Source organism: Lepus europaeus, chromosome 8 (genome assembly GCF_033115175.1).
Source record: "Lepus europaeus isolate LE1 chromosome 8, mLepTim1.pri, whole genome shotgun sequence".
Lineage (NCBI taxonomy): Eukaryota > Metazoa > Chordata > Mammalia > Lagomorpha > Leporidae > Lepus > Lepus europaeus.
In genome coordinates this window covers 99,529,335-99,542,475 of record NC_084834.1, presented here as the reverse complement: position 1 = coordinate 99,542,475, position 13,141 = coordinate 99,529,335, and the positions used below count along the sequence as shown (strand labels likewise).

The 13,141-nt window shown below is 46.4% G+C and overlaps 1 protein-coding gene across 1 annotated transcript in view; it reads left to right on the top strand.

The window, feature by feature from the left end:
- Positions 1 to 13,141, top strand: part of FRAS1 (Fraser extracellular matrix complex subunit 1) — a 308,843-nt gene that overhangs the window by 65,615 nt on the left and 230,087 nt on the right. Inside the window, exons 15-17 of the mRNA XM_062198919.1 lie at positions 6,153 to 6,293; positions 9,025 to 9,165; positions 10,999 to 11,175. Coding sequence (XP_062054903.1) covers positions 6,153 to 6,293; positions 9,025 to 9,165; positions 10,999 to 11,175 — 459 coding nt within the window. The remainder of the gene's footprint in view (positions 1 to 6,152; positions 6,294 to 9,024; positions 9,166 to 10,998; positions 11,176 to 13,141) is intronic.

The following is a 13,141-nucleotide window of genomic DNA, read 5'->3' as shown; positions in this document are numbered from 1 at the left end:
GCCCATGCGCTCGGGCCATCTTCCACTGCTGTCCCAGGCTCGTTAGCAGGGACCTAGATCAGAGGTGAAGTAGCCAGGATCTGAATGCACTTTGATAAGCAATGCCATAAGGCTAGCAGCAGCTTAACCTACTGTGCCACAACGTTGGTCCCAAGAGATCCACTTTTTCCAGGGACACAGTGTATTGAAAAGCAGGGAAAGTTAGCGCAAGCCTTGGGGCAAGAGAGGCCGGAATCTGCTTGGGCTGAGAGGTTGAGCGAAGAAAGCTGGAGCTCCCTGTTTGCTGGAAGAGTCCAAAAGGCAAATTGCTCACAGGGTCACTTAGGGCGAGAGTGTGACTCTCAAGTGCCTTCTGTCTATCTTTGTAAAGCATCAGAAAGAAAACTTCCAGGCTGGAGGTTTCGCCATAGCTAACTTTAATCAGCCAGCTAGTAGATCAATCAACAAGTAGTCACTGAACCCATGCCTGTGTTTAGCACAAGGCAAGAGTTCCTGGTGCCCCCAGCAGGCTTCTGAATACAGAAAGACTGGAGCCTACACATTGCATAAAATTGATAGAGTTCTCTAACTTTGTATCAAGCAACTTCAGAACGTACACAAAAATATTTTCTAAAACAATGGTGAGCCAAGCCACTGATGGGTATCGGAATGTTAATTAAGACGTTGGATGCTGATAACATTGACTTACTTCCAATTCAGATTAGTGCTATTGAAGGTAAAGGCCTGCTGGTTTAATAATTTATAACCATCCAGCCCATATCTCTGGAAATCTCAAAGTCAAGTGCTGAGAAAAATCTAGCACAGCCTGTTATGAAAGAGTGGTATGCCCTGGCTGAAAGAACTTAGAGAAAGCAGGTTTGTCTGTGATACATGTTTTAGTTTTACAAGTATTAGATAGGAAGGGTGGGGCAATCAGAGGGAAAAACCTCCTCGTTCTTTGTCGTACTTGTGCTGTTAGGGAGGACTCTTCTGGCTCTGCCTAACGCAAGAGATCAAAGAGGGTTCAGAGGATTCTGTTAACCACATTCTCTCTCTCTCCTCTCTCTCTCTCCTCTCTCTCTGCTCTCTTCTCTCTCCCTCTCTCCTCTCTCCCTCTCTCTCTCTCCTCTCTCCCTCTCTCTCTCTCCTCTCTCTCTGCTCTCTCCTCTCTCCCTCTCTCTCTCTCCTCTCTCCCTCTCTCTCTCTCCTCTCTCTCTGCTCTCTCCTCTCTCCCTCTCTCTCTCTCCTCTCTCCCTCTCCTCTCTCCTCTCTCTCCTCTCTCCCTCTCTCTCTCTCTCTCTCCTCTCTCCCTATGTCCTCTCTCTCTCTCCCTCCCTCCCTCTACCTATTCCTCCTTCCTTCCTTCCTTCTTTTCTTTTCTCCGTATTTCCCTCCTTTGTCCAGACAACCACTTTAGTTGTTTTTATCTTTTTTGTTTCCATGAACTTACCCAAGGTGAGTATTTCTGTTTTGAACACATAAATACTTAATCTTCTTCAATGTTATGTTGCAGAGTTCATGCAGTTCCCGTCACTTCTCACGCAGGGCTGTATTTTCTAAGATTCACCTGTGTTGCCCTTCACCTGGGCCTTGGCTTCTCACAGGCGCATAGCAGTCCTTGTGCGCACTCTCCATCCCACCCCTGCACACTTCCAGGGAAGGTTCTCTCCCTAGAGGCCCTCCACAGGCCACCACTAGAGAGCAGTGAGCCCGTTAATGAATCTGTAGGGAAGCTGTCCTGGGATTTCCAGGCGGAAGCAGAATTGCTGGCTGCTTGGCTCAGCATCTCTAGTTGACTGAGGACCGCTGGGTTGCCCACTGGCACGCCTGCACAGTCTATACTCTGACACATGAGGGTTCTCTTGCCTCCCCATTCTCACCACCATTCAGCATCGTCAAGCTTCCCGTTCTTGCTGGTCAATGTGAATAAAGGGCTAGCCCACTTATCTGCATATTGCTGATTATTAGTCAGTCTATTTTCAACTCCTGTGGGGCTTCATTTATGTGTCTTAATGTGCTTTTCCCATTGTTCTATTGGCCTTGCTGCCTTTTATGGAGTTGGTTATATGGAGTCCATTTTATGTGATAGATACTAACTCTTGTCAGTTTAAAATATGTAAATATTTCCCATCCTGTTGTCATTCAACATTGGCTGTGATGCCCTTTGTTGAACAAAAAATCTTTAATTCATTACTTTTTGCTTTAAAGTTTTGCTTTTGAAGTTCTGTTTAAGAAGATCTACTCTGCTCATATTCACAACTAAATTAGCCTATATTTTCTTCTGTTAATTTGATTTTTACCTTAGGTTGTTGATACATAAGTCTGTTTATGCTTGTGGATTTAACTAGGGATGCAGTTTTTTTTTTCATTTCATGCTCCAATTTTCCCAAAATTACATCTTAATTCATGTTTATTGTATTGTACCTGGTTTTCACATGCACAGTGACCTGTCAGAGATATTCCATAGTCCAAATTTCTGTTCTGGTATCACTATCACCCTGTTTAATTCATTTGTGGTACTGCCTTTCAAGTATACCCCCATACCTTTTTTTAAAAAATAATTATTATCAGTTTTTTGTTTGTTTAAGATTTTTTTATTTATTTACTTGAGAGGTAGAGTTACAGACAGTGAGAAGGAGAGACAGAGAGAAAGGTCTTCCATTGTCTGGTTCAGTTCCCAAATGGCCACAACAGCTGGAGCTGAGCCAATCCGAAGCCAAGAACCAGGAGACTCCTCCAAGTCTCCCACATAGGTGCAAGGGCCCAAGGACTTGGGCCATCTTCTACTGCCTTCCCAGGCCTTAGCAGAGAGCTGGATCGGAAGAGGAGCAGCTGGGACTAGAATCGGCGCCCATATGGGATGCTGGTGCTTCAGGCCAGGGCTTTAACCTGCTGCGCCACAGCATATCTTTTTGGGACAATTTCCCTTTTTTTCCTCTTCAAAGTTGACTTAGTTATTCATTTATTGAATAAGGAAATTCAACTGAAATTTTTATTGATTTTTATTTGAGTTATAGATTGGAGAGAAATGACATCTCCCTAATAATTTCATTTAAATGTACAAATTATCTTCTAAGATTACTTTAGGTCTATCTAAGGATGCTTTATATGTCATATTTCCATTGTTGATTAATTTTAATTTTTTAGAAATTTCTGTGTTTTTTCAATTCTTGGAAATTTGATTCAGCTTATAGATTACTTAGTTCTGTTGAGATCTTGGATCTAGAATTCGAAACATCAGAACTTTTCATGGGGAGTGAGAAAGAGGAAGACCTTTCAGATCTGTTTGCTTCTTCGTTGCAGTCCAGAGTTGAGAGGTGATTTTTCTTTTTCTTTTTTTCCCCAATATTAAGGTCATTTCTTTGCTCATTCACTGACATTTCTCGCACCTTATACATTTGCTTATAAACACGTGTCGAATCTACCAGGACGCAGGGTGGAATGCTTGGCTTCTTTGTTCTTAAATTCTTAAAATATTTTCCAGAGGTCAGCAGGGTGTAGGTGGCTTAAGAGAACAGAAGAAAGCTCTCTCTTCCTGATTCACAGATCCTCCGTGGTGTGGAGAAGGTTGCTTTGCTGGTTTGTAGAGGAGTTAGCCAGGGCGTGTGGGGCTCTCCTGCACCTGTGCCTTCTGTGCTCTGAGAGAAGGAGGTCCCTCTCGGCTCCCTTCCAGGTCAGTCCCTCCACCTGTGCTCCTAAAAGTGCATCCCCCTCTTCACCTAGCTGTGTTTCCACCCATCAATCACACTCTTTGCAAAAACCTCCCAGCGTCCATACTTGATTTGAACCTTAGTGCTAGTGTGACACAGCCACCATTCGGGCTCTGAGTCCTTTCTCTCCCGTGCCCTTGCTACTCAGGCGCAGGCCTGTCATGGAGCGGCTCATAGCCACAGCCTCCACTTTCACTGTGCTCAATTGACTCAGGTAGCACAGGCCCCCACGTCCCAGTTTCCAAGTGCAGTGGCATCTTTCCTGGGTCCTCCCTACACTGCCCATGACAGCCTTCTGGAAGCTTGTTCCTCCCCTGGCCTCCCAGCCACTGGGCTCCTTGTTTCTCTCCTGCTCGTGAGTCGTTTCTTCTTGGTCACCTTTGCTGTTTTTGCCCCTTGGTTTGGTAAATGTTGGTATTGCCCAGGTCCTCGCCTACTTCTGTCTTATCCTGCTTCCTTTTCCTGAATCAATCCACTAACTTCTGGTTTCTACAACTATTTATGTGGGCTGCTCCCCAGCCCTCTCTTCTGAGCCCTTGAACCATAAATCAGACGCTTGCTGGACCACACAAATCCCAGCTGAGCTCTTCGTAACCCCACACCTGCTCTTTCTGAGGTTCTGTGTGTGGCCTCACTCCTCCCCCAAGGCAGATCCCTGGAAGCAGGCAGAGACGCTGTCTCCTCCACTCTCAAACCTTTCACATCCTCCACAGCCCTCGGTCAGCCATGGCTTTCCAACTGAACCCCATCTTTATGTTCTCACCCCTGCATCCCTGCCTCCAAACTTGAGCCAGAGTTCTTTCTTATACACGAATACGGCTGATTTCTCCCGCGTTCAACACTTCGCACAGGCTCTCAGTGCCCTCCACACAATGAGAACCTGGACCGCAGAGTCTGGTTGCCGTCATCTGGCCCTTCCCACTTTCCCTGCCCAGTGGAACTGATGTTGCCCTGAACGGCTTGCTTCTCCCGGGAGCTTTGCTGCTTCAGCCTGGAGTGTTTCCCCTCAGCCCAGCACCCTGCTACCCGAGACAATGCCCTAGGGGCACTGCTCCTATGAATCCTTTCTTCACCTTTCCTACTTCCTACTCCCTACAAAGTCTTTGCAGTTTTTACTGAGCCTATGCAGACTGGTCTGAGTGATGTTTTTAGTATTTCTAATATTGTCTGTTTTGTTTCCCTCTTTTAGACCAATTATCCACTTGAAGTAGAGATAATTGATTTGATTTTTGACGCACACCTAAATACATGCTTTGGGGGTGGGTAAATGAATGAGTGGGTGAATGTGTAGGTCCTAGAAGAGTATACGTAGTTCAACAATTTCAACATAATTTTATTAATTTTTTATTCTTTTTATTTATTTGATAGGCAGGGATATAGAGACAGACAGGACTCCCATCCACTGGTTTACACCCCAAATGCCTGCAATGGTTAGGGCCGGGTCAGGCCAAAGCTGGGAGCTGGAAACTCAATCCAATTCTTCCACGTAGGTGGCAGAGACCCAAGTACTTGAGTGATCACCTGCTGCCTCCCAGATTGTGCATTAGCAGGAAGCTGGAATGGGAAGCGGAGCCTGGACTTGAACCCCATGCATTCCAATATAAGATGCAGGAGTCCAGAGTGGCACCTTAATTGCTGCACTAAACACTCACCTCTCAACATAATTTTAGCAGCAGCATCTTGCCTAGTTAGATACTGACATCCTGAATGCTTTCTCCAAGTATGGTAAAAAATAAAGGAGAAACTATTTGATACATACTCATTCTTAAAAATTCTTCATTATTGGCCGGTGCCGTGGCTTAACAGGCTAATCCTCCGCCTTGCGGCGCCAGCACACCGGGTTCTAGTCCCGGTTGGGGCGCCGGATTCTATCCCGGTTGCCTCTCTTCCAGGCCAGCTCTCTGCTGTGGCCTGGGAGTGCAGTGGAGGATGGCCCAAGTCCTTGGGCCCTGCACCCGCATGGGAGACCAGGAGAAGCACCTGGCTCCTGGCTTCGGATCAGCACGATGCGCCGGCCGCGGCGGTCATTGGAGGGTGAACCAACGGCAAAAAGGAAGACCTTTCTCTCTGTCTCTCTCTCTCTCTCACTATCCACTCTGCCTGTCAAAAGAAAAAAAAAAATTCTTCATTATTTACTGAAACTCATATTTCACTGGAGATCTGATATTTTCGTTTGATAAATATGGCAACACTGTCTCCAATGCCATTTTAGATTTAAATCCCATTTTAAATTGAATATGCAGTGGATGTGCTTTGGAGTATTTGTTTTGCTTGGTTCAGTGAATAATTCTCCAATTCTCCTTCAACTGTGAAAAGACAGAGTCCTTAGCAATGCTGGAATCAAGAAAACAGCACTCCACTGAGCAGCCAGGGGAGGAGATTGCTGCGTTGATACCAATGCTGAACGTGGCAGAGAACAAACCTCACTGTTTCCTTCCTCTGATGGACGTTTCCTCCCCGTAGCTTGTGAGCAGTCCTGTAAGAGCTGTGGCCCCAGTAGTCCCAGATGCCTCACCTGTGCTGAGAAGACTGTGTTGCACGATGGGAAATGCATTTCGGAATGCCCTGGCGGGTACTATGCTGACCTGAGCGGCAAGTGCAAAGGTAACTGATACATAGTCATCATGATCCTCGGGAAGTATTTCATACGCATTTGACCCTGCCTGGCGCCGTATGCTGCCCACTTGGGAGCTTGGATGTGTAGTGGTGGGAAAATGTTGCTTTTTTATTACAGAACCTGTGTGTATTTGGCATAGGGGTGGGGGACAGGGGTGGATGCTGGCTGGCTAGAGTGATTAAATGAAAGATTTAGGCATATCAGTCATCATCCTTTTATATACTAACAACATTTTGAACATGCAATCCTGTGTTCTTGAGAGGTGGGTAATGTAGGGATGCTGGGCCCACAAGCCATTTTTTTTTTAAAGATTTTATTTATTATTTTATTTGTGAGGAAGAGTTACAGTCAGTGAGAGGGAGAGACAGAGAGAAAGGTCTTCCATCTGTTGGCTGCAATGGCTGGAGCTGCGCCAATCCAAAGCCAGGAGCCAGGAGCTTCTTCTGGGTCTCCCACATGGGTGCAGGGGCCCAAGGACTTGGGCCATCTTCTACTGCTTTCCCAGGCCACAGCAGAGAGCTGGACTAGAAGAACTGATGCCCATATGGGACGCTGGCCCTGCATGTGGAGGATTAACCTACTGTGCCACGGTGCCAGCCCCCCACAAGCCATTGTCTAAGGCCTGTGAAATCATTTGATCTGGTCCTGGCAAGTCAGCTGCAGGCAGAACTTGAAATGCAACAACTCTATAGCAGGCCAGTTTTGAAGCTGATGATTCTAGATGGCCAGCGAATTATGCTATAAAAATCCAGGTGGCTCTTGGCCCACCCCAGTGTGTAGACCATCACTAGTTTAGGTTGTAGGTGTGACAGAATTATTTTTCCATGCCATGTTAAAAAAAAAAAAAATTTGATTGATTTATTCGACAGAGTTACACAGAGAGAAGAGAGGCAGAGAGAGATGTCTTCCATTCTCTGCTTCACTCCCCAGATGGCCACAAAGGCCAGAGCTGAGCCAATCTTGAGCCAGGAGCCAGGAGCTTCCTTTGGACCTCCCACATGGGTGCAGGGACCCAAAGACTTGGGTCATCTCATCCTCCACTGCTTTCCCAGGCCATAGCAGAGAGCTGGATGGGAAGTGGAGCAGCCGGGACTTGAACTGGCACCCAAATGCAGGCAGCGGTTTTACCTGCCATGCCACAGTGCCGGCCCCCTTCCATGCCATTTATAAACTCATGCATTGACAACTATAATACACCACAAAAACAGGCTAATCCTCCGCCTGCAGCTCCAGCACCCCGGGTTCTAGTCCCAGTCGGGGCGCCGGATTCTGTCCCGGTTGCTCCTCTTCCAGTCCAGCTCTCTGCTGTGGCCCGGGAAGGCAGTGGAGGATGGCCCAAGTCCTTGGGCCCTGCACCCACATGGGAGACCAGGAGGAAGCACCTGGCTTCTGGCTTTGCATCGGCGCAGTGCACTGGCCGTAGCGGCCATTTGGGGGTTGAATCAATGGAAGGAAGACCTTTTTCTCTGTCTCTCTCTCTCACTGTCTAACTCTGCCTGTCCAAAAAAAAAAAAGTCTTACAGGCAGTAAAGTTGAAGTCTGTACCCATTGAAAGTGTGCTTGAAGGTGCTGTTTGTGTGTTGTTTCTTTCAGAGGTTTCCCTAACCTGGGAAACATTCCCATTTTGGACTCTACAGGTTTTTAATTTATGTTGCCTGATTTTGTTCCTTTCCTTACAGGCAACTCAGAACTTTCTGCTGTCTGGAGGCAGCTTGACAGCTCCTCCCTGCTGACACATCCACGCACATGCTCGCTTCTGCGAGTGTCAGTTAGCACAGGACATTTTGGTTGTCCCACCACATCTGCCTATGAAACTCTCCTGTATCGGCCAAGCTGTTTACTCACCCAAGGTTCATCCTTTTGCCTTGGTGTTCTGTCCCCAAGGTTCTCATCCTATCTGCCCAGCCCCTCACCACTGTCCTTTGGAGCCTTCCTCCTCCTGTCACTTGGGTCCCTAGCCCTGCTAAAAGGCTCGGCCAAGGTCAGGTTATCACCTCCTGTCTCTTGGAGTCAGAGGTGTCTCCTTGCAGAAACCAAGATCAAATGCAGGGGAAGTACATACTTGGCGTTTTCATATATAGTAGTTAGATTCTATACTGTAATAATGTAATTCACGCTTAGAATCCTGGAAAGTCAAAGCTGGGAGTGTTGCAGTGACCATTAGTCCACCCTCACACTGTGCACATGCTGAGAGACCAGCCACTGGCTAAGGGCATTAGTGAGCTGGTGAACAAACCAGTCATGGTTTCTAGTACTCCCAGTAGTCAGAACTTTCTACCCTTCTCCACCCAGAAAGTTTGGGGTTTAGGTCCAGAGAGACCTAGAGCTAAATCCCAGCCCTGCTACAAATGACCTCTGTGATTTGGATAATTTTTCAGCCTCTCAGGACTTTATCTTCCCCATCTATACAGTGCAGTTAATAATACCCACTTATGATGTTGGTATGAGGATTAAAAATGATCCTATGTAAACAGCACTTAATGCAAACACTGAATCAAAGGTGGCCAGTAAGTAATAGCTAGCACACGAATGAAAGAAGGGGCAGTGTTGGCGGAGTAACCAGCTGCTCACACGTCTTTTCCCTGGGCTGGGTGTGACATCTTGGTGAGGGGACTGCAGGTGCTCAGGAGGCTTCCCAGCTCCTATGAAGCCCAGCCGGGAAGTGAACTCTGTAGTCACCCAGGTACCCTTGTGTTTGCCTCTCATTCCCTTCTGCAGTTTGTCATAAGTCATGTGCCAGCTGCTCTGGGCCCACAGCCTCTCACTGCACAGCTTGCGTGCACCCCCAGGCTCTGCATCAAGGCCACTGTCTGTCCAGCTGTGCAGAAGGCTTCTACGCTGACCACGCAATCTGCAAAGGTATCATTGGTGTCTTCATCATTCTTAAGAGACTGGCCCATCAAGGGACATAGGTTGACTCTTTGCTGATAATATAACTTTCCCGTGCAACTTTTCCTTTGGTTTATCTTACATGGCTACATACACATTACAGCTGGCCCTCGTAGTAATGAGTTCCGTATGTATCTGTGGATTCCGAATCCATAGGTTGAAAATATTCAACCAACCATGGATTGAAAATGTTTTCGGGAAAGATATTTCTCCAAGTTCCAAAAAGTGACTCTTGTCTTTACTGCAGGCTGAGTACTAAGCTGAATGCATGCCATTAATGTATTGTGCAAGCAGTGTGTTAGTTATTGTAAGTATCCTAGAGGTGATTTAAATGGTATGGGATGGTATGCTTAGATTCTGTGCAAATACTGAGCTGTTGTCCAGAAGGGAGTGGAGCATCTGCAGACTTCAGGGTCCACAGGGGTCCCAGAACCAATCTTCTGTGGATGCTGAAGGATAAACGTGCTTTCTTTTTAATACAAGCATTTCATGAAGGGATAATCTGAGGGAAAAATCATTCGAAAACTTCTGAAGACTCCCCAAAATTTCTGGCTTTTCTAGCCATCCTTATGGAGGAAAGTTATTTCCATGACCATACCTTAAGAGAAAATAAAACTCCTATTTCTCTCTTCCCTACTCTCCTAGCATTGCTAATGTTTTTCTTAGAGTCACTTTGTTTCTCCCTGGAGAACTTTTTGTTAATGCTACTGCTCAGAAAGCTGAGAGTCACCGGTAAGACCTCTGGGCTGAGGCAAATGGAAAATCTTAAGTAGCCGTTCATCAAAAAGGCTTTGGGCTCATTGGGAGGGCAGTCACATTTGAACATTTTGAAACTACCACATTGGGAGCAAACCTTTTAATTAAGTGGAATTAATTTATATTTATTTGTATGTTAGTACCTTAGAAAAGAGTTTGAGGAGAGTTACAAGGAAAAAAACTATGTGAAACATGGAAGCTGGAATAAATATTTGAAAAAAAAAAAGAGAATCGAGCAGGGATGGGGAAATGTCAGGCCTGCAGGCCACGTAAGGCCTCTGAAACCATTTGGTGCCCAGGCACCCACAGGCAGGACTTGTTATCAATAAATCTATAGCAGACTAGTTGTTAAGTTGATATGTGTGTGTGGCCCACAGAGGATGCTGTACATATCCAGATAGCCCCTGGCATAAGGAAGGCTTCCACCCTCTGATTCTAGAGAGTCTTGTAAAGACCAGGAAGGTCGGCAGGGTCCACCTGTGCGCGTGAGATAGTATGAGGAATGGGTTTGGTTTCCACCAGCGGCCAGGGAAAATGCAATATTGAGATATTATGAGATTTTCATTGCTGCACGAAAGGAGACCCTTCCTTGTCCGGTAAAACAGCCTTTCCTCAAATAAATTCTAAGAGGAATGTGTTGCCTAGACCTCTACGTGTGTGTGTGATGGATGACGTAATAGATAATAACACGTGACTGCTGTGAAAGATAAAGTAATGACCTTCATACAAATGTTCCTAGAAATCTTCAGCAAAATCCTAGAGCATCGTGTTGAATTGTCACTGTGTTGTAAAGATCTAGCCCGAGAGCCCTTTCTGACCCGAGAGGTGTGACTGTTACCAGCGCTGTCACTGTGCCTCATACAGATAGGATTATCACCATAGGCTTTGTATAGAAAAATAACACCTTGAAAGGATTTATCTGGTGAACTTCCTTAAGTGGTTTTGAATTAAGGCAGGGGTGGGGGTGGCGGGGTGGGGGGTGGCTCTTGTTGGTTGCAACAGGTACTTGATGCTTGGGTTACTTTCTGCGTTTTGTCCTCCGTGCAGCCTGTCATCCCTCCTGCCTGGCTTGTGTGGGTCCTGAGCGCTCTCAGTGCACCAGGTGTGCGAAGCCAGAGCAGGGCCTGCAAGTCCAGCAGCTTTCTGGGGCCCAGGTCCCCTCTGGGGAATGTCTGTCCCCATGCAGAGCCCACTTCTACTTGGAGAGCACTGGACTGTGTGAAGGTGAGTAAGCATGGTTTGCAAAATTTGTGGGTCACTTTGGGCTTACCTCTTGTGAGATCCTGTGAGCTGGGACTGAAGCCCGGGAGACTTGTGTTTTTACAAAAGAAGGCTTCCAGGATGCTCGTGGGTGAAGCAGGAGGCTGCCGTGCCACAGCGGCCCCTCGTCTGTTGCAACTCCCCCAGTGAACGACAGATGATCTTCAAGAGCTGAGTCCGTAGTCCTCTCCATAGTTCCCTTCTCAGAAAATCCTTCAGAGGCCACTTTGCGTAGCTAAGAGAGACGCCCAGTTCACTGTGGAGTTCTGTTTATCATTTCTTCTAATCGGCCACTCTGAATGTGAATCAGTACCCTCAGGGAAAACCTGGACTTCTGTCAACATTGAGGAGTCATTGCTGCCTTGCCTTGCGTATCACCTGCAGACAATTGATGAGATGGGCCTTCCTTACCAGGTCATCTGTGAGTGATCCAGAGACAAGGGGAAGGGAATCGTTTCCTTGCTGTTGGATGAATTCTTTGACTCTCAAGATACTTGAAAAAAAATTCATACATAAGTGTAGATAAAACATAACATATTTATTAAAAGAAATTTTGAATGTGGAAGGATGTAAGACAATAATCCACCCACAATCTAAACCCAGTTACACTTTACCACTTTGCTACAATATCCATGACTCCTTTTTCTCGTTTATAGCCTTCAGTCTTTATTTTTGCAATATACCTGTGAACATGCTGCGATTCAGTACCTTACAAACCAACCTACTAAAGTGGCTTTAATTTCACATTAGGATGCATCCTTACTTGGAAAGGCTATGTTTCAAGGTCACATTAAAAGACTTCAGGCACAATTAGTGCATAGCATGGTAAGAAGTATGCAGAATTAGCAGGTTGATGTTGTGGTGCAATGGGTTAAGCCACTGCCTGCAATGCTGACATCCCATATGAGCACCGGTTAGAGTTTCAGCTGCTCTGCTTCAGATCCAGCTCCCTGCTAATGTGCCTGGGAGAGCAGCTGAGAATGGTCCAAATGCTTGGGCCCCTGCCACCAATAAAGAGACCTGTCCCAGACCTAGCTATTGTGGCCATTTGGGGAGTTAAGCAGTAGATGGAAGATCTCTCTCTCTCTCTCTCTCTCTCTAACTCTCTCTCTCTCTCTCTAACTCTGACTTTCAAATAAATATTTAACTAAATCTTAGAAAAATGAAAAGTATACAGACTTGGAATAGAGAAAGCCAGGGTCAGGCATTTCACCTATCTGAGCCTTTGCATTCATAGAGCTAAAATAGATATCTTTCACATGGGCTTTTTGCCAGAATCAAAGGAGATCAGGAGTGCAAAAGTGGCTGGTGAGTGATCAAGCCCCATGCTCAGTAGGTGTGGGTCTCAATCCATATGCTCAGGTGTTCAGAAACATGAAAAAGGCAATCCCCTGGTGCCTGGGAGGCCCACGCTCCAGGGAGCTGCAGTAGCACCCAGAGGAGTCACCGCTCTCCAGACACCCCAGTTTTCACCCCTATATGCAACTGCCCAGACTCTCTGTGGTCCCTTAAACTCTTGTGGCTCTGATTCCATAACCACCATGGAATATGGGAATCTTTCTGACTCTTAGAGCCCCAGTGCTGTCCCAAGACACACAGCACATGACCAACACTCTCCATGGATTTGCTACTTCTGGTGGCTCTGTCGTGGAAGGCGCTGCGTCTCCTGATGTGTCTCCTTCCGCAGGGACAGAGACGTGGGAGGGGCCCCTCTCTCCTCTGTTTAATTGTGTCTCAGATCTCTTCAAGGGGTTAGACTTGCTAGACAAGCTTCCTCAAGCCCCTTCTGTCTTCTGGTGAACCCTAGATCCCCTAAGGAACATAATTACAGTTCCCAGCTCTGACTGATGTGGGGAAGAACAGGGAGAAAACTTGTATCTTTCTTATCTCACTTGCTTGCTCTTTTTTTTTTTATGTTTTATTTGTTAGA